The 22,366-nt window shown below is 43.3% G+C and overlaps 1 protein-coding gene across 1 annotated transcript in view; it reads left to right on the top strand.

Moving 5' to 3' along the window:
* LOC115863918 (histone-arginine methyltransferase CARM1-like) overlaps positions 1-22,366 on the top strand; it is a 268,372-nt gene that overhangs the window by 230,475 nt on the left and 15,531 nt on the right. The window contains exons 8-11 of the mRNA XM_030877185.2: positions 9,166-9,247; positions 10,481-10,566; positions 13,127-13,216; positions 15,118-15,255. Coding sequence (XP_030733045.2) covers positions 9,166-9,247; positions 10,481-10,566; positions 13,127-13,216; positions 15,118-15,255 — 396 coding nt within the window. The remainder of the gene's footprint in view (positions 1-9,165; positions 9,248-10,480; positions 10,567-13,126; positions 13,217-15,117; positions 15,256-22,366) is intronic.

Below are 22,366 nucleotides of genomic sequence, written 5' to 3'. Positions count from 1 at the left end.
GATTAAGATTCCTCGGCCCTTATTAATTAAGATTCTGAAAAGTATCTCCTGCGAGTAAGGCTCAGTCATGAAGAATCATCATTCTCAGCTGTAAAACTTCTTTAGGTGGTGGGTACTCCTGACAGTACTGAAAATATATAATTGGTTCAGGGGGTTAAACCCAAGGCTTTTAAATACGATTTTTAATGGATTCTCATATCAAGAAAAATATATACATAGGATCAATTAAGAGGAGTAACCAAATATTCTCAAGAAGTTTGAGATGATACTAGTTTACCTCATTACAGTTATTACAGTTATAGAACATACAAGCGTAGGCAAGTAGGCAGTAGTTAAAAACTAGATAAATCAGACTCTAGAACCAGATTCAACTGTGTTTAATTCTTGGTTCTGTCAATTACTAACTGTAAAACCTTAGCCAAGTTAATCTAATTTCTTTTAGACCCAAGTTTCTTATTTATAAACTAAAGATAACAGTGTTACCTACCTGGGGGTGGGGAGTTTAAGGGATGGGACCTTTCCTTGTACAACTGTCATAGCCCTTTCTTCAGAGGCCAGTGTGAGGGTTCTAACAGTTGCTGAATATGTCTATCCCAGTTGCACATTCAGGGACTGGGAAAATAACTACATGGTGGGTATGAACTCATTGGACACCCTGTGCAATAGACTTGGTCAGACCTTCCTTTGCTACCTCCATAAACCCTTACTAACCAGAGATATCCTAAGATTTCTCATATCAATATCACTTCTTATCTCACATTCCTCAAAAAAATCTAGATATTCTCCTTTCTCCTACATAGTTGCTTTGCCACAGAGAAGAATTGGGGAATGTTTACCATATGTTCCTGCAGTGGCATTGCAGAGTCCTCCCTCAAGGGACTGGGTTTCCACTTCAGTCATGGGCCAGTGGTCACTGGATCCATAAACCAGATGTCTAAGTTAGATCTGGAAATTGGATGAGGGACCTAATCTTCCCATTGTGACAGCTGATATCCTGCTCGTAAGCTACCAAGATTTTTGTTGTTGTTATAGAAATTGAGTACTGTCTAGTCACTGTGCATGTATTTCACCTCTCTGGTAACACTAGGACCTTTTAGCAACCACTTACAGGTCCCTCTGGATCAAGGTACCCTGACTGCCACTCTAGTCTTGCCGTCCAGCACAGGAATTATGTCATTCTAGCCTATGATGGTTAATTACTGCTTTCTTGCTTCTGACATTCTGAAATTCCATCCAGATTATGCTCCTTCGGAGCAGAATTTAATGGCAGCATCACCCGTCACTGTCTTTGATGTACTGAGGACAGCATGCCTCAAATCTTTCACTAGTTTGTTCCCCATTACCTATATGAATGGAGAGTTTCCTGGACTTTGCCTGAGAATAGTCAGGTGGAACAATCTTACATCTTACACAGTAAATCCGTCTAGCATTTCCACCTCTCTGAGCCTTGGACCCCTTCCTCAATACTATACTGCAGAAATTGTGGAATCTCCATCTCATTAACTGCAGGCCAATATGATGACCGAGTTTCAAAGTGACATACATCCCAGCAGACTACTAGGAGTGGTATCTGCTAGAACATTGAATCCTGGGAGTGCCGTTGTTGATGAATTGCACCCTATGCTGACATATTCTACCCCCACTAGTCCAACACCCTTAAAGTCCACTCCAATACCCATTTCCCTGGTTCTTAGCAGAAAATATTAACCGGCTTCTCTAATGTTTTAGTCACCTAAGTTATCTCCTCCTGGAGTAGGAATTGTACTTACTGCTTGGGCTGTGCTGGAGTTACCATCCTGACAGCAATGAGGGACCATTAGCCTGGAGGCAGTGCGCAACAGTGAGGCAGATCTTGAGGGGAATAAGATTATCTTGCAAGGCCCAGGCTTCAAGAGGAGTTGTTGTGCAGCCTTCAGGCAAAGGGAAGCTGTTCTTCTCTGACAGGACAGATGAGAATTAGGCTTCTGCTGGTTTGAAGGATTCAGAGGAGTTGGGAAGGTCTTTTCAGGATTCTCTGCCTTGTCCACTCTACTATCTTAATTCCAGGTCTCAGGGCCCTAGTCTCTTCCTGTCAGGGCCCCAGCTGTGATATGTAAGATCTGTCAAGGTTGCACACCCAACATCCTTTGCAACTCTTCTACTGTTGCTGCTTTACTATCTTGTTTGGGGTGGGGAGACGGGGCAGTTCCGGTTTCAAGAATATGGCTTTTAACTCTCAAATTCTATACCTGATTTTCTGCACAGAAGGCCTTGGAGCACCAGGGAGATATGAATTCCCTGAAATTCTGCTAAGGAAGCCCTCTGGATTTCACAGTGTGACTTAAGTTGGGAGTTGACTGCTCTGAGATAATAGTCTTCTTTTTGCAAAGCTTCCAATGCTATTAACAGAGCCTTGTCTCTGTTAATAGGGGTCCAAAGGCTCAGAGCCTCAATCCATATAATTATCATCACCCCAAAACTTCAAGCACGCAATTACCATATAGCCCAGTGCCTCACCTTCCACCTTTACTGCATCCTAATTAGCCACTAGTGAGACTGTTAGTAATTGTGATGAAACTACATGCTAAGAGTTTTCCCTCCGCACTTACCAGTAATTCTGCATTCGAGGGCCACACCCATATTGATTGTCTTAGCTTGGGTTCCCCAGGAATCAGGGTCTTAGGCAAAGCTCATGAGCTACTTTATGAACGAATGCCATCCCAGTAAAACAAGAATGAGGAGAAAGCAGAGGGAGGCAGGAAAGGAGGGAGAGATGATGCAAAAGTGCATAACTGAGCTGACCACCACATGGTAGCAAATACCAAGAGATTGCTTGATCCCTCAGGACCATCTTTAGAGGTCAAATGAACTGTATCTCAGGACAGTTTACACAGATGATGGGAGAGAAGTGTATTTATCCATTGGCTCTTAACTCCTCATTGGGCAACTGTTTACCCCTAACATTAAGTAGTCTGCACTTCGGGGTTGTACATGCATGGACACCAAGTGGGGGTCAGGGCACCTCATGCCCCACAGTCTGCAGGGATGCTCAGGGCAGGAGGGGAGAGGGCACGGTGCAGGTCTGAGGTGAGGCGCTGCTGGGTTGTGCTCACGTGGAGTCAGATGAGTCCATACCTTGACACAGCGGGGGCAGAATACCTGGCTGAGGACTCCAGAGGCAGATAAGACAGAGGATCTGAGGTGACCCTTAAAAGGTGATATACCACTTAAGGAACCAAAAGACATTTCCCAGTTTCCTTTTCAGAGTATTGTGAGTGGGCTGTACGCACCCATCATGCTTGACAACGGCAGAGCGAGTTGAGCGATAGCAGGGATGCTAGTGGTGGATGGTCTGTAGTCAGCTGTTCTTTACAGAAATCAGAAGTCTGTGCTTACAAAGGACAAGGGAAGATGAACGTAAGCAGAATTCTGCCACGGGCAGTGAGAGCTCCCTTCTTGCACCTTTCCACTCTGACTCTACTAAATGCCTCCTTGACCATGGTGTTGCTGAGAAACGTTATTTTGAAGGGAATCCATTCTGCTGAATGCACAAGCTGCTACATTCTACTGCAAAGGCACTGGATGGTTTGTTCTTAGGCTAATTCTGCCCCCAAACTGAAATTTCTACTAAAGGTTCTTTTGGTATAGCTAGAAGTTTAGGCCTTCTGGTCTTTCCCAAAAATATATTTGGCCCTGATAGTCACTGGTTCTTAGGAATACCATATGGACCAAATAAGAACATTTCAAATTACCGTGAGATACAACCAAATTTTTGTCGGAAGTCAAGTGTATGCACAAAGTATCACAGAGAACTTTTGCAGGAATACTACCAACACAATTGTGTTTGGACTTTCATATGCCACTGTCCCTACTTCATTTACATTCAGTGATTCCTGGGACTATAACCTTCGTTCAGCTACCCAGTATTTCTTCTTAATATTTCCTCTGGTTCTCTTTTATGTCTGCAGCTCTTGAACTCACCAGGCTTTTGCTCATGAAATAAGCCTCAATTTCTGTATTCATCTTTTTTGTAACCTATGTCAAACTCATAGCTCTTTCATAGTATTCTGCCACTGGGCCCATACACATCCAGATCTGTGTAGTCAGGGATACACTATTTCAGTTTCTGGATCCTCTCGCATCAGAGCTCTCCATTTTCAAACAGAGTTCAACTTCAGCAGACATCACTTCATCATCCCTGGGCCTGGTTCTATACACTCTTAAGCTAAAGCACTTTAGTTCTGTACTCACAGAATTAGGACTCCCCTGAATTAGGCAAAACTATTCATCAGAATTATATTCATAGCACACATAATGGCACACTCTTATTAACTGTTTTCTTTTTAGTTAAGGCACTTATGGTTTTAAGTGACAAAAGAAAGAATTTTAAAATGGCTTAAAAAAAAGGATATTTTTGACTAACGTATCTGAAAAGCCTGAGTAGATTCAGCTTCTCAGGCACAAATGGCTTCCAGGGCACAGACACTTATTGGGTCCAGGTCTCTCTCTATCCCTTAGCTCAGCTCCATTCTTGGATAGGGCTCTTCCCTCATGGCAGCAATGTGGTTTCCAGCAAATCCAGATTTATAGACTCATAGCTCCATGTCCACTTCTCTGTTGCAACAGTTTGAACAAAAGTCTTAGACTTGACTTTCCTTGGGTCACATGCTTAACCCTGAGTCCATCATTAAGGCCAGAGAGATAAGACACTCTGATTGGCTACAACTCAGCTACATGCCAGAATTTATTGCTGAGGGCAGAGTCAGAGTCAAACCATCCAAACCCCAAGAACTGAGAGTGAGGAAGAAGTGCCTCTCAGAAGAAAATCTGGTGCCGTAATCAGAAGAAGAGCAACTCTTTGCTGGGTAGAATGAACAAAAGATGTCCACCATAGTTGTCTTGACTGATCCACTTTTTCTTCTGATCCATTTCCATAGGTCCAATTCTTATACAAACCAGTAATGTCTAGATTTATGTTGGTACACCGAGGGGTGCTCCATGGATTCCTTTACAGAATCCCAGGCTTTCCCTTTCTTAATGAAAGAGGCAGTCTGAAGCTTGATTTCTTTTAAGGCCTGTGCACCCATTTCCCTTTCTCCTTTATACTAAAAAAACCCTATTTTTACAAATAAAAAAGCATATAAATATAGCCCATGTAAAATATAAGCCACTTTGCTAGGGTTTAAGCCAGCAAAACCAGAGACATAATGAGCTGAGCATCTTTATCGATACCGCTTTACAGAATGGTATGTCTGCATGCTGTTGATGCAGAAAATTGTTAAAAAGAGCCAAGCTTCAAGTCCTGCTATATAAAAGGAATGTATAAGAAATAAAACAAAGTCGCAATTTGTTTCTAGGCATGCATCCTTCTCCTACCAGGCATTCCCAGCAGGCCATTCCAGCAACCCTCTTACGCTGCATCCTCAGCATCGTGTGCGGCTTAGGTGACGTTTTTGGATCCTCGTTTTTGTTTCCTAGTTCTTAGGGTTATATATGTCTCTCCTCAGGTTGGCATATCACTGGTTGTTAATTCTGATAGAACATATTCCATTAAGATACCCAAAAGTTGCTTAATTGTCAAACAGCAGAATAGGATTTTCCTTCCTCCCTTAACTTTTCTTCCTTCTCTCTCTCTTTTTTTGGCCTTTTTAAAGGAAGGAAGTATTTAATGGGGATGAGTGAATTTTTTTGTTAGAATAGAATGAGGAAGCAAAGATATAAAAAAAAATTTTTATTGGAGTCTAGTTGATTTACAATGTTGTGTTAGTTTCTGAAAGATTTTTATTACAGTCAAACATCTGAGTTATGCTACGAGAGTGTGGTTCATATTAGCAAGACAAAGGAGTGTGTGTGTTAGAGAAACCCCCCACTGTTAACTTCTGCAAGAGAACCTCCGGCAGTACCACCATCCTTCTAAGACAGATCCAGGACACTGTGGGAGGAGGAAGGACAAAAGACCAAGGTGAGCTAGAGGAGAGACAAAAACAAAAGAGACCCAAGAGGGAGGATTCCCCTGCATGCTTCTCCAAGCTCGGCTGTGCATGGAGACCATGGAGAGGCTGATGGGATGGTAAATAGGTGGCCTCTTTTGCTGCACTCTAGGTGTGTTCAGGTGTAGCTATTGTAAGATTGTTTTCCTTCTGGACTGTATTTGCAGGATTTTTCAGATGTTGCATGTCTTACGGTGGAGAAGGAGGAGAGGAAGAGGGAGGTACACTTGAAATTTGAAGTCAAGAGAAAAACATGCATGTAGACTCCTCCTTATGCGCTCATAAAGAGGCCATAAGCTAACTTGGAAAATAAAACCCACATACGATGAGAACAATGGAACTTATCCCCAGCTTCCAAGTCAACAGATACGTTTCCTGATCCATCCCCCAGCAGTGTATCTTAGGAAACCCAGAAAGGTGCCACCTCCCATCTGCTTTCATTATTTTATGATGCATTTCAGAAGGAGATTTGAGATTTCTAAGAAATGGAAGTATGGTCCAGCCAGAAAGTTTTTAAAACCCAGGGAGTGGGCTCTTTGCCTACAGCTCTCCGTCTGCCCCAGGAATGGTGCCCGTTTGCACCACACTGATCTTGGCTGCTGGGTTTTAATTGGCAGTGAACACACAAAGGGAATGGCACATCCTGGGCCCCTCTCAGAGCTGAGGTTGAATGCAAAGACTCCAGTACACAGAGAATAGAGAGCAGTTCCCAGCCTCCGCCACTGCCAGGTGGAGGGCTGTCTTTGCCTTTGGGATTTTCTCTTTCACCTACTTGGCCAGGATTCTAGAACAGCTCACTTAGTCGCCTTCAACCCTGATCGTGCATTAGAATCACCTGTTGAGCTTTGGAAACAAGTGCTAGGGCCGCACCCCCAGATCAAATAAATCACAACTTGGGGGATGCAGTCCAGGCATCAACACTTTTTAAAAGCTTTCTAGGGGATTCTCAAGGACAGTCAAGGTTGAGTCCTTCTGGGCTTTCTGGGAAGTTCTCTGTCTCTGTCTGACCCTCCACTCCTCTCCCCTTGCCTGTCTTCACCCCTTCTTCCCTCCCACCCCTCTCCTCTCTTCCCCTTCCCTCTCTCTCCCCCCTTCCCTCCAATAAAAAATTTTGTGATAATGACTTACTTCCCCAAGAAAACTTCCACTCTCTTTCTAAATACTGAAAAGATCGTCTAAACTTACAGTGTTCTGTTTCCAAACATTTTCTAGGATTATAGGAGTCTTGTTTTCAAAATGTGTACTTACAAAGTGATGTACAGCAGTTTGGCTTTACCTGTGGACAGCCTGGCTCTGGCCCTTGATGGAAGGAGATTAGGAAACAAGAGACGAAGCCAAAGAAACTTCGGCGAATGATTTTCTGTTTCCCCATTGTCCTTATGGGCACCAGTGCCCACACACAGGGCCATTTAGGACACCAAGTTCTCCGTTCATTCATTAAATGCATAGATAGATATGTAGATATCTTTAGCCCTAATAGTATTCGAGGCCCCATGCTAAGTGCTAAATATACACTGAAAGAAAAAGAATAACTTCTGCTTTTAAGTGCCTAAAACTTGAATATTTAATTGTAATACCAGGTTTTACATTTTCAAATGGAAATATTTGAGCTGAGTCACAAAGATTGAGTAGGAATTAATAGGGCAATAGAAGGAAAGGAGCATTCTAGGCAGGAGGGAAAATAGGCAAAGGCTCAGAGGTGAGAAATTGTATAAGCCCTTCAGGATCTGTAAGAGGCTCTGGGGGATGGTGTTTTGCTTGCAGGTTGGCGACTAGCTGTTGACTTAACAATATTAGGCCTCCCTGCCTCTCGTGAGGGCCTCTGAGGCATCGCCTCCTGATTAAGAGGCTTACTTTGACTGAAAATCTAACTGCACGCCCCCAGTTTTTATGATTATTCTATGTCTTTTTTCTCTCTTTTCCCTGCAGGTCAGCAGGTGTAGGGGTGTGGGAGGATAGACACTGATGAATTGAATTTCCATTTGATTCACAGACTATATACAGCATGTGCACACACACCCTTAGTAGGGAAAACTCTTTTCAATCTAGGGATAAAGGCCTTCAGCCTCTAGTGATAAGGGCCCCAAGCCTTTCTGGAGTTGGGCCTGGGAATTGGAATTTTTAACAAGCTCTCCAAGTAGTCCCATGGCGCAGTCACACTGGGAAGCACCGCCCTAGTGCACAGTGCTGATCTGAGAAGGTGAAGTTCAGGGAACAATAGCCAACACTTATGTAGTAGTAACGAAATGCCCAGCACTGCTTAAAGTGCTTTACTTATAGTAACTCATTTAACCCTTACTGAAACCCTACAAAGTCAGCTTATAATTATTCCCATTTTAGAGATAAGGAAACGGAAGCACAGAGTTCAGGTGACTTGCCCACTGCACACAGTCAGTCAGTGGCAGAGTGTGAACAAAGCCACTCTTAATGCACACCCTAGATCTCTGTAAAGAGCCAAGACCATTAGCCAAGCTGGCAGGGAGTTCTTGCCGTGCTCCAGGCACCAGTCATGTGCCGGTGGACGCTTCACATCTGGCTCAGTGAGGGGAGGAAGCACTTGGAGAATTTGTCCATTTCTGTGGTCCAGATGTCCCTGACCACAGAATTGGGAGGAAATGTGCCCAGTGATGAGTCAGCTCCAGTTCACCACCAGACACAGCTGTCACTGACTTGTGACTCTAAGTGGTGTTGGCCACCATGGCAAATGCCAGCAAGGTGCAGGCCAGTGGCTATGGAAGAACAGAAAGGGGAAATCTGTTTCCTAAAACAGTTGGGGGAGTATCAAGAGGCTTTGGAGATCTCAAGTTGTGCTCTGGGTTGAGATAATGAGAGGGCCAAGGAATTGTATTTCGCGACATGGAAGGCATGTCCTGGAGCAGGCAGCCACCTTGTGGTGTGAGGTCAAGGGTGGGGACCCTAAGGCCTTCCTGCCCCCAAATATCCCTGTCAGTATTCTCCCCACAAGTACTTTCCTCCATGTCAGCTACCTCCTCCCTTCTCTCCCCACCCCAGTTCAAGTGCAGATTCTCTAGAGAGGTTTCTTCCTCTAATCTACCCCTTGCCCTTCACACTTTCTCACACTTGCTCCAGGGCTAACTTAGAGGACCAGTGAGGCAGCCTCGCAGCGCATCACAGCTCTGTGGGTCTTGGGGACGCAGGACAGATACATGCTGATTTTTCGTGCTACCTGTTTTAGGTACCAGCAGTGTTTCTATGGGGTTAACCTGTCCAGTCTCCAGGGTGCTGCGGTGGACGAATACTTCAGACAGCCAATAGTAGTAAGTGTGTTCTTTCTTCCCATGTGTTTATCTATTGATTCATTCACTTACTAACTCAGGCACCCGGGACGCACTGTGCTCTCAGGCTCTGTGCTAAGCCATCACAGAAGCAAAGAAAGAGCTCCTTGGAGCACTATGTTTCAAGTTTTCCAGCTCTGATCTCCCGAGCAATTAGGAGAATTCTCAGAGAATGATACTGTTGAAAGCAAGGAGATTTTCCGTGTGCCCTTCAGTAAGTAACTTCTGCTTCTACACCTGTCCTGACTCACCCCATGCACATACTCAGCCCTCATACTTGTTCAATAATTCACATCCTCCCATTGATTCCAGTGGCCCAAGGCATAATGAAAGGGGAAGCTTTGGATAATAAATAGCTTGGAACAGGAGTTTTGTTGTCAGACAGATTTGGGTTTCAGTTGTGGTCCCATCTAGCTGTGTAACCTTAGGCAACTTAAGTTTGCATTATCTGAAACTCTTTCAGTTTTAAGTGGAAGGAAACCCAACTCAAACTGGCTTAAACTAAAATGAAATTATTGGTCCTCAAATATTGCAAAGCCTGGAGACAGAGCTTGCTTCAGGGACCTGTTGCAGGAGTTCAGACAATGTCACAATGGTCTGGTTTTTCTATTCTCATCACTTATCTCCATTTCCTCTGGTTTTACTCTGTTCCTAGACAGGATCTCTCCTCATGGTAGCAAGATGGCAGCAGAAGCTACAGCTTCAGATTCTTACAACTCTGAGTCCCACAGGAGAGCCTGCCTTTTCCTAATAACTTTGGCAAAACCCCCAGAATTAGTTTAGATAGAGCCTGCTTGTCCTACCTTGGGTCCTGCGTCCATCTGTGAGCCAATTCCTGTCTTCAGGGGAAAAGTAATGCTCTTCGTTGGCCCATCTGGGGTCATAGGCCACACCTGGAGCTGATGGTAGACTGAATTCCTATGGAACTTCTCGTAGTGTCGAGAGGAGGTAAATTCTGGATGGTCCAAAAACCACCAAATGCCTGCTCCAGAGTCGTTGGTGAGGTTTAAATGATATAACCTAGTAAAGCACTTACTAAATAAAGTGCTTACGAAATAATTGTGAGCTTTTATTATTAATATCATACTCATTAAGCTCATGCCCTCTAAATTCTAACTCTTGTTGACTTAAAATTTCAGGAGGAAAGCTAGACTGCAATCTTGTTTGAGTTCAGTTTATTCTGATAGAAAGGTATCTTTGGTTTTTTTCCCCAAGGACACATTTGACATTAGGATTTTGATGGCTCGGACAGTCAAGTACACAGTAAACTTTATGGATGCAGAAGAGGCAGATCTCCACAGGTTGGTACCAACCAATGTTGCTCTTGATTTTTAAAATCTCCTCTACCCTCCCCCATCCCCCAAACTTCAGGACAGAGTTCCACAGCTCACACAGGGAAGAGACTTCAGGTGTGAGTCACACACAGGCATGGTCCATCAATTACGAGTTTCATTTATTGCAAAATGAGGGAAACGATGCCTCCTTCATAGGATTGCTTTAGGAATTGAATGAGAAAAATTAAATAGTAGTAGCTAATGCTAACATAGCCAGACACTGTTCTGAGCCCTTTACACATAATGACTCATTTGATCCTCCCAGCAACCCTATGCAGATGGTACTGTTTTTGTCCCCACTTCACCAATGACAGCAATGAAGCAGAGTGGAACAGTAAGTTGCATACACAGAATTATGTAAAATGCACAGAATTAGTATGTGTGTTAGAGGGAGTATTGAACCTTTCAGAAGGCCAGCGTCTGGGCTTTTTAACCACTTACCCAGGCCAGTACCACAGTAATGACCAGAAGAGGAGCTGCACCTTGTTGAGTGCTTACTACATAGTAGGTAACATGCTAAGAATTTTACACGCACTGGCTCATTTTCAAAGAGGGCCCTCAGTAAGTGTTAGTTTTTGCCCTCTTTTTTCCACTTGAAGAGACTCTGAAATGAAGACTCATTTCTCAGGTGGTGATATGAATCCCCTTCGGATGACCTTTCATTAGTATTTTACCCTTTTCTGCCTGAGAAGATTGATATTTGTATTTTTTTCTGGGTAAGAAATGTAAGACCCAGCTAGGTTATAATTTGCCTGGACTACCGAGGAAGCAAGAGTCAGACTTCAGAAGGTACAGATGGCTAACTCAAACCATCACCTATCTTGAGATCATGATGGACAAAGGATGCTCTGTCAGTCAGGATTGGCTAGAGCATGCTGCAGTAACAAAACCAAACTTCAGTGACTTATGATAACACAGGGGCCTTTCTCCCCTACACTGTTTTATTCATGTGCACCAGCTTTAGCTCCATGCAGCATCGCCAACCCCAGCAATCAGGCTGGTGCAGCAGCCTCTGTCTGTAACAAGGCTGATTACTGAGGAAGAAGAAAGAGCATGGCAAAGCATGTACTGACAATAAAAGCTTCTGCCCAGAAATGACACAGCTCACTTCTGTTCACATTTAATTGGTCAAAGCAAATGACGTGGCAGTACCTAAGCACAAGAGGGTGGATGAATGCAATACTACTGTGCTCAGAGCAAGAGAAGTGGCATTTGGGAACAAGTCTAATTACTGCCACAGGTCAAGACAAAATTGACTTCCATTGGCTTTATTTGCTGCTCTGAGCTGCCTCCTGAGTCAGGGAATTTTTTGAAAATTATGTCTTTGTTGGCGTTTCAGAGATGTCATTCATTCATTTGTTGCATTGATTCAGCAAATGTTTGTTAAGATTCTACTTTGTGCTGGGTGCTGTACTGGTGCTTGCACGGATACATTAAGTAATTTCTTAAGTCTCTCGTTGAGGAGCTCATGGTCTGTTTAGGGGAATTCCAAAAGTGGGAGGAAATAATTACAGTGTATTAACAAACAAATTCAATGTGACAAGTATAATGGAAAACTCCAGAAATGCTGTTGACTACTGCAGGGTAGAAGAAGTTAGGCCTTTGGAGGCACCATAAATGCAAATAATCTTAAAAATAACATTTTCCTTTGAAAATCTCTAGCACATTCACTAAAATGTGTCTCCCTGGAGCAGTACAGCCCCAGCAGTGGACCAATAATATCATCTTTTAATTGTGGAATACTTTGAAATTTACAAAGCACTCTCATATACATTTTTTCCCACTTGACACACACAAGAACCGTGAAAGGGAAGTAGAAGAGAGATTTTGCCACTCTTCAACAAAAGAGGAAACTGAGGCTCAGAGAATTAAGTGACTTACCAAAGTTCCACAGCTAAAACAGGTCCAGCTTGTAGATTTTGTTGTATCTTTTCCAACATTCTTTCTCTTCCAACTTACTCTGCATTTGGCATCAGCGATGGCCACTTCTGCATGACTCTTGCTGTAGCCTGGTGGGAAGTTAAATTGCCTCCCTGAAAAATAAATGAACTATGACAGTGACCTTCTGAGATTGATGTTCCCCCCTTGTGGTCCATTTCATCTTCTAGGGGCCTGAGTAGCCTTTCCCTTCTGAACAGCTGCATAGGGGAGCTGCCACAGCCCATGTTTTGGCTTCTGGAAGGACGGTTGTCAGCTATGTCCTGAGTCATCCTCCTGTTCAGTGGTCCAGCCCAGCTCCGGATGCTGCACTCGCCCTGTGGAGTTCTGGGTCACTGCAGCACAGTGGGCTGGTCCTTGCAGAGTTTCATCAAGAAGCAGCATTCTCAAATGTGCAGCATCACCCAAGCATTAATCACCCACTAAGGGAATCTTGCTGCCAAAGCAAGAGCGCTTAAGAGAAAAAGAAAATGTTCTGTGAATGTTCCCACTGATCTCACAAGTGTATCCAGTATGTCTGTCAACAACAACAACAATAATTCCAAGTGTTTCTTTTTTTCTTTCTTTCTTTTTTTTTATTTCCTTGCAGAGTAGAAATTCCGTTTGTGTTTCAGATTGTGCAGTCTGGCCTCATCCACGGCCTGGCATTCTGGTTCGACGTGGCCTTTGTTGGCTCTCTGTAGGTATCATACCCCTTCTTTACCTGCTCTCTCCCATGCCATCCTCTGCTATTTGTCCCCATAACTTTAAAGGTTTTAAAAAACTAAGCTCAACAGCCGTAATATTTGTTTCTCCACATTTCCAGAAAATAAACACTGATGTTAATGTTACTTTTAGATTTTAGAGTGAAATGAAAATAAGACAGTTTTCCGTAGTTGCCATATCAATTCTGGCTAAAATACTCTTAGGCCAGTTGTGTTGGGCTTTGGAGGAGTCAGAAGAGGGCCTGTGCTTTATCAACCAGCCTGTTCTTTTCCACAATAGATGGGGGCAAGGGGGAGGCCAGCCCCTGGCATTGTTTCCATCACACCTAGTTATAGAACCTCTTGTGTCTGAGTCATATCTCAAATCATACTTTCCCCCATGTTGGTTCACAGGTTTCCATTTCACGATCTAGAATCCTTTTTCAATGATCAGGCAGGCGGCATTAGGTAACTTCCCCCTCTGTGCACTCCTCTCTCCCCTGCTGGAAAGGTTTGCAAGTTGTAGGGGAGAGACCACCTACTAGTTGACTGTCAGTGTTGGGTGTGCTTTTAAGGGCTGCGCTGCTCCTATGAACCCCAAGTCTCTGCTCTCCTCCTGACACCCCTGCTCTCTTCCCAGGCTTCTCCATGTGTCCCAGCTAGCAGTGAGGGTTGATCTGGGCCAGCGACCAGGCAGAAGGAGAACTGACAGTACACTCTCCTCCACTTCTTATAAAAACATCCAGGCTCTCCGTAGCATCTACTGAGAAAGACGTGTCTTTGGGTCTGTGATGCAGCTCAGGGGGCTTGGGGGACTCAGGGGAGGCCGGGACCCCTGGAAGCCTTGTGTGGGCTGACAATCAGAGAGAAAGGAAACAATGTACGAGTCATTCCTATTCCACACAGCATGTGTGTTCAAGGAATCTGTGCATCTATTTCTCAGACTCTCCCCCACTAACATCCCAAGTAAACGAATTTGTTCTGCAAGCGTTAAGGGAGGTAAGCGTGAAGCCGCCTGCTTCAAGGGGGAAATCTCTTTGAAGTTAAATGCTTTGTCTTAAAAAGCTGTAGAACACTTGCATTCTGCTCCGTGATACAGCTGAATATATATTTTGATATAAAGGTGGTTTATATTACTTAGCAGTTAAATTATATAAAATTACCCCCGAAAATCTTCAAGGCAAAATGTCCTCTCTAGCAATTTTCCCCGTGTTCAGTGTGCACCTTACTACCTGCAAGCCCATGACCACTGCCTAATCGCAGGACAGGTGACCCTAGCATTCAAAGCACCAGCAGGGTGTCCCCACTTCTTCATATGAAATGAAAGACATCAACTTGAACACACACACGCGCACACACACACACACACACACACACACACACACACAATGTCCACACACACACACACGCACACGCACACAGACACACACACAATGTCCGGGCTTGAAGGGCAGTAGAGGCCATCTGCCCCCGTAGTTTTTCTTGCTTCCAGAAACCCCATCAGGACCCCTGAACAGGTGGGCATGAGACAGTAAGAGGCTACACTCCAGACTTCTCACCCTGCCAGACTTTTCCAACAAATCAATTCCCAATTTAACTCTGCTGTTATCAGGCTTCTAATGAACTTTGACATAGCCATACAGATTGATAGAGTGACCAAGTACCTGGGTTTGAAGCCTGGCCTGACTCCGTAGGGTTGTTGTAGGATTTAATGGGCTAATTACATAATGCTCTTGGCACTGTACCCAGCACATAGTAACTGCTCAATAAATTGAGCTATTCACATCTTAAAAGTGTTCCATGAGTTAATACACAATGAAAACCACTTGTCCCCAGTTCAATCCATTAATGTGGGCCTGGAGCCTAACTGGCTTTTAACTCTTGCCTTGCCCCACAGGGTAACAGTTTGGCTGTCAACAGCGCCCACTGAGCCTCTGACTCACTGGTATCAGGTGCGGTGCCTTCTTCAGACTCCTCTCTTTGCCAAGGAAGGAGAGACCCTCTCAGGGAAAGTGCTGTTTGTGGCCAATAAACGGTAAGCAGGAGAGTACCGACGGATCCCGCCTGTTTCCTGGGCGCTGACAGGTGGGAGCGAGAGGAAGCTGGCAGGGCCCTGAGACTCCAGCACCAGAAATGGACAGCAGCCTTTACAGAGGCCTGGCTGAGTTTGCTGAGATGCCCTCAGCCTCAAAGCCTGCAGGGCACACGTCACCTTGCACTGAGCACGGCCAGGAAGAAAAACTTAAGATAAGTCAAGGGCAGTGTTCCCCACCTGACTGCAGAGGGAGAGGGAGGGAGGGAGGGAGGGATGAAGGAAGGAAGGAAGGAAGGAAAGAAATCCATCAGCTTATGGGAGCACTTGCCAAAGACTTGAATTATCAAGCGCTCTAAAACCCACGTCAGCTTCCTGGCCTTACTTCCATCTGTCTAGCCACACATCCCCAAATTTAGTACTGGGAAATCGATCTGTACTGCAGGGGGAAAGTACTGCAGGGGTGGTTCATGGTGTGTGAGGCAGTACCGGCTGCTTCTCTCTGGTAATGGACTCACGAGGTCTCAGCAGTGAATACTTTGACTTACCTCATTTTTAGAAGGCTCTATTTTCTTTCATCTTGTTGGAGCTTTTCCTGGGTGAATTAGCGGAGAAAGGCATAGAGGAGCTCAAGGACTCTCAGGATATTACGGGTACTCAGAGGTCATCTCATCCAACTTTCTTCCCTCCCTACCGGCACTCCCACCCCCACCACCTTCCTTGGACCTGTGCTTAAACACTCCAGTGACAGAGAGCTCACTACCTCACCAATCAACCCTTCCACTTTTAAAGTCTTTATTTTTTTCATGACAAAAACCAAACATGTTCACATGTAAGTTGAAAACTACAAAAGTGTCTAGAGTCCAGCCATGCTCCCACCCTCACCCCATCCCCCAGATGTGAGCCCTTAGTCTTTATCCTTTCAAGTCATTTTTGGTGTATGTACCAGCAAAAACATCGTTGTAGAGTTGTTATTGTTTTATAGGAAGGTTACACTAGCAGTCTGCAACTTAAGTTTTCGCTTAGTAATAAGTCCTAAATCTGTACAGATAGATCTGCTTTGTTCTTTTCATAAGTGCAGAACAGCCAAGGACATGGATATACCATAAGGTCTTTTTAAAAATCCCTGATTCACTGACATTTAGGTTGCTTCCAATTTTTTTTTTTTTGGCCATTGCAAAAAATTCTGCACTAAGTATCCTTGAACGTAGAGCTTGCACAGTGACATGAATATTTCTAAATGAGATGCCTAAAAATAGAAATGCTGGATCAAAGGGTAGGTACATGTTACAGTCTACTAGATCCTACCTTTCTCAGTGACTGCACCAATTTCCACTCATACCAGCAACAGATAAGCAAACTCTTTTCTCCACGTCTCTCCTGAAACTGGATGATAACTGTCTCTATGGCTTTTGCAAATCCAATAGACTCCAAAATAAGTGTTTAAAGTTGCATCTGGTTGTTTTGGTTTATAATTCTTTAATTACTTATAAGGTTATGACTTTCCATATAGTCATTGACTGTTGACTACTTTCTTCTACTTTAGACATCTTTAATTATTAAAAAATTATTCTTGCTGTTGATCACAGATCTATTGATACTTCCTGTAGATTCAACTCATTGATCTTAGTTATGTTTCTGAATTCAAAAGAAATAGGTCTGTTCCAACCTCCAAATGGCAGTTGTTCAAGTATTAGGAGCATCTTACCAAATATACTCCTGGTCTTCCTGTCCTCAGGCTAACATCCTCAAGTCCTCCCTCCTATAAGAGTGATTTTGAAATAGTTTAAAATTCTAAGTCCTTTCCTCTGGAAATACGCAGGGTCTCAATGTCCCCTTTAAAATAGTTCTCCAGAAAAGGGAACCCTCTTGCACTGTTGGTGGGAATGTAAATTGATACAGCCACTATGGAGAACAGTATGGAGGTTCCTTAAGAAACTAAAAATAGAACTTCCATACGACCCAGCAATCCCACTACTGGGCATACACCCTGAGAAAACCATAGTTCAAAAAGCGTCATGTACCACAATGTTCATTGCAGCTCTATTTACAATAGCCAGGACATGGAAGCAACCTAAATGTCCATCGACAGATGAATGGATAAAGAATATGTGGCACATATACACAATGGAATATTACTCAGCCATAAAAAGAAACAAAATTGAGTTATTTGTAGTGAGGTGGATGGACCTAGAGACTGTCATACAGAGCGAAGTAAGTCAGAAAGAGAAAAACAAATACCGTATGCTAACACATCTATATGGAATCTTAAAAAAAAAAAAAGGTTTCTGAAGAACCTAGAGCCAGGACAGGAATCAAGACGCAGATGCAGAGAATGGACTTGAGGACACGGGGAAGGGGAAGAGTAAGCTGGGACGAAGTGAGAGAGTGGCATGGACATATGTACACTACCGAATGTAAAATAGATAGCTGGTGGGAAGCAGCTGCATAGCACAGGGAGATCAGCTCGGTGCTTTGTGACCACCTAGAGGGGTGGAATAGGGAGGGTGGGAGGGAGGGAGACGCAAGAGGGAGGGGATATGGGGATATATGTATATGTATAGCTGATTCACTTTGTTATAAAGCAGAAACTAACACCATTGTAAAGCAATTATACTCCAATAAAGATGTTTAAAAACAAAATAAAATAGTTCTCCAAAACTAAATACAGGACAGCATACATGTCCTGGCAAGTGCTGGCTACAAATCGACAGTGAACGCTGCTGTTAATTTAAAGTTTAAGTTAAGTTAGGGGCCATTTTACTTGAGTGTTTAGATTATTAAAAGCAAAAAGTATATTTTTACATGACCTTTAAGTCATTTCTCCCTTCTCCTAGTATGCAGCTGATTTTTGTCAGCTTCAATTCAAGTTTTTGTATTTATTCCGCTTATGCATTTATCATGCTGTTTTTAGATCCTTACTAGAGCCAATGGATTATCTTACTTAAAAAATTTTTGGGGGGTAGCATGTTAGTCCTACCATTTTGTATCATTTGCAAATTTAATAGGCAAACTTTTATTTAAAAAGCATTAAGCAGAGAGAGGCCCGGGGTGTAAACCTTCCTTCAAAATTTGCATAGCCTAATTATCCTGAGCAAAAGAAGCCGGTCTTAATACGTTACATACTGTATGATCCCATATGTATGACTTTCTTGAAAAGACAAAACTATAGTGATGGAGACAGATCAGTGGTTGCCAGGGGTTATGGGTGGGGAGACAGTGTGACTGCAAAGGAATAATAACATCCTGATTGTGGTGGCAGTATTTACATAAATCTATACATGTGTTCAAATTCACAGAACTGTACAGCAAAAAGGGGGACGGCAGTCAACTGTACTGTATAATTTAAAATATAAAATAAATAAGATATTGATTCAGAGGCCTATTCCACAATTAATATAAAGCTATGTTAGAAATAAGACAAATAAGTTCTGGGTATTTAAGGTACAGCATGGTGGTTATAGTTAATAATACTGTATTATATACTTGAAAGTTGCTAAGAGAGTAGATCTTCAATGTTCTCACAAGAAAAAAAGAAATGGTAATTATGTGAAATGATGGAGGTGTTGGCTAATGCTATGGTGGGAATCATTTTGGCATATGTAAGAGTATCAAATCAATGTGCTGTTTACCTTAAACTTACACAACGTTATATCTCAATTATGTCTCAATAAAGCCCCCCCAAAAGAAATTTTAAAAAGTTGCATAGCCTAATCTACACCCTTTGGATCTGGCCTGGAAGCAGCTCAAAATGCCTCCACCTGTGCTCATATCCAGCCCACATTCCTCCATCCAGGCCAGAGGAAATGTGAACCAACCTTTATTGAATGTGATTCCAGATGAGCTTAACCTCTAGTTTCACCCTCATTGCCCAGTCCAATAACACTGCCACAAAGGGAAATGAAAGTAATTGGACACAGCTATTACTATTCTTTTGTGAAACTATGCTATATCTCTAGTTTTCATAACTTTCTATCTCCTTAAATGGCTGTTTAATTTTTTAATAGATAATATAGTTACACTGTACACAACAGAAATGTACAAAAAGGCTTACAGTGGGCTTCCCTGGTGGCGCAGTGGTTGAGAGTCCGCCTGCCAATGCAGGGGACACGGGTTCGTGCCCCGGTCCGGGAAGATCCCACATGCCGCGGAGCGGCTGGGCCCGTGAGCCACGGCCGCTGAGCCTGCGCGTCTGGAGCCTGTGCTCCGCAACGGGAGAGGCCACAGTGGTGAGACGCCTGCGTACCGCCAAAAAATAAAGGCTTACAGTGAAAAGTCTTCATCCCGGTGCCAGACCCCATTCATTCCCCTCCTCCTGCTCCAGCGTGAAGCCACCGTTAACTGTTCCTTGTGTATCTCTTAGAGTTTCATTTTGGATATACAGTTAGAAAATACTGTACTTGTAGGAATACTTTTCCCTCTGTTTTTATACCTAAATGGCAACATTCTATACCTGTTTGCTACATCTTAATTTTCTCACTTAACAATACATCTCGAATGCATTTCCATATCAGTACATTGAGATCGTTCTCTTCCTCTGCCTTGACTTACGGTATTTGTGCATCATTGTCTTCCTTCATAAACATTATCACTTCCTTCATGGAGGTAAGGGCTTCATTGCAGTTTTAAAAATTTGTAACAAAATATTTGCTCACATTTTTCAATTTGTGCCATCATTTATCTACTGTGTGTTTTTTTAGCTGTTAGTAAAATTTCTACTCTTTTCCTGCTTTTTTTCTAACAACATCTTTGTATTAATGTTATGGTTGTTCATCAGCCAATATTAGTGAGACTTTTCTGGACAGCAATTTACAAGAAAGAAGTTCCTATGGTGGGGAGAAATGTGACCGTCTTCGTGCTGTTGTTCTCAACTCACACTTTCTCTCCTTCTGTGCTGCTACAGAGTCATACTGCTTCCTGCAAATATGGCTCCTCTTGTGATTCTTTATATAATTCTTTATGTTCCAGTTCCACGAGAATTTCTGCCCAGTAGCCTTGCTCACCCCAATTCCTGCACATCATGTTACAAGAAATAAAGCTTTTGTGTTCCAGAAAATGTATCTGCAGGTAGTGTATTTGTGTAAGTACCTTCTGAGATGTGCTGGCCCGGGACTGTCTTGCCCCTCTTTGCACTTCTGTACTTTTTCCCATACAGCTTACAATCAATCTCAAGTGCTTTTGCAGCCCTTACACCTAAGTTGGAGATGGCAGATATATCTTTCTCCCAGTTTTACAGAACAAGTGGTCTGTGGTCTGCAGTATCTTTGTATTCTCCTTGTTTGGGGAGTGCTTCTAGGAGGAAAAGTGAGAACTACTAACTTATACCCAGTTCTTCCTGGAAGTCACCACTTTATTCCTAAATCCTTATACATCACCTGTTTAATGACTAGTTATTTAAAAAGTGCTAAGGAGCAGTAACCAGCATCTGCCTGGAGTTTTGGACTTTGCCTTTTCTGCTTTGTGCAAACCAGGATAACGTTCATTTGCTTTCAAATATTTATATTTTAAGGTATCTCAGGGTGTAATTAGGTGAGTGAATTTAAGTCATCTTCTTCTCCCGCTCATTTTTTCTAACGTATCTTGGGTTTCATCCTTATCAGTCATATTTTTCTACCCTCCCTTCCTTCATTCCCCCAATAGGCAAGAAGAAAGCAAAGCAAACCATGTTCACACCCCTGCCTCATGACTCCCAGGGCTCCCTCCTACAGCCCTCTACACTTTCATCATGGCGCCTTTGTTATGTTGCTGTTATTTGTCTATATGTGAGCTCCCACAAAAGAGGGCCTGAGTCGTATTCTATGGTGCCCCTCCTCACTTAATACATTCCAGAGATTCAGCAGTGGTGTGGAATGACTACCGGAATGATGAGGTCATATGCTGATGATTCCTCTATGATTAAAAATGTAGCCCAGCACAACTGAAAGAAGATGCGGATATACCATGGGCATGCAGTGCTTTAGCAGGAGGAAGAAAGGGAGGAAGTTCTGTATCTTATTAGACCAGCACCCTTGTGTAGTGAAAGAAACTAGGCTTTGGAGTCTGGATGTAGCCCGGTTCTGTCCAGTCTCTTTTCCATACTGGTTGCTACTTGAGTGATCTTGGGCAAGTTAATGAATCTCTGTAACACCCCAGTTTCCTTACATCATCATCTATAAAGTAGAATGTATAATAATTGTCTCACTAGGATTTTGCAGATATTAAGGGAGAAAACATAGTATAGTAATTAACACGTATGTCCACAGTAAACCTTAGTTCCATTTCCTCTTTCTTTGCTCTCTTTCTTACTCTCATTGTATCTCATCAGATTTTTTTTGTCTTAAAATTGTTTTCCTTGGTATTTTCTGCAAACCTCAGCACTTCCTTAATGTCAGGGTTTTCACACTATTTTTTAAGTAAGGGGCTGCCTCTTTGTTCTGCCTTAGATTGGACCTCCCCTTCGCTTATCATCAAATATTCTTTTAAACTCTGACCTCCTGGGAGAACTCCCTGGGCAACCACACCAGTGTGACAATGACTGCCCTTTTCTTCCCTGCCAGGAACATTTATGATTGTATTGGTAGCATTTTACTTCTGACAGCCTCCCATCATTCTTGAGTTGTCATTCATTTTATTGCTCTGGACAGTAAAAGAGAACATCTCTTTTTTATGCAGTTTATGAAATTTATATCCCTAAAGTTCACAGAAATGGTCTCCAAAGTTGATTATGCGCACCTATGAGTAATATCACTTTATGCATGTGTTCCCCAAGTACACTAACATTTCTCTTTTAATTATGTGAATGTGGGCTTCCCTCGTGGCACAGTGGCTGAGAATCCGCCTGCCAATGCAGGGGACATGGGTTCGAGCCCTGGTCCAGGAAGATCCCACATGCCACGGAGCAACTAAGCCCGTGCGCCACAACTACTGAGCCTGCGCTCTGGAGCCCACAAGCCACAACTACTGAGCCTGAGTGCTGCGACTGCTGAAGCCCGTGCGCCTAGAGCCTGTGCTCCGCAACAAGAGAAGCCACCGCAAGGAGAAGCCCACGCACCGCAACAAAGAGTAGCCCCGGCTGGCCACAACTGGAGGGGGCCCGCACACAGCAACGAAGACCCAACGCAGCCAAAAATAAAAT

Source organism: Globicephala melas, chromosome 6 (genome assembly GCF_963455315.2).
Source record: "Globicephala melas chromosome 6, mGloMel1.2, whole genome shotgun sequence".
Lineage (NCBI taxonomy): Eukaryota > Metazoa > Chordata > Mammalia > Artiodactyla > Delphinidae > Globicephala > Globicephala melas.
This window is presented reverse-complemented; position numbering and strand designations above follow the sequence as displayed.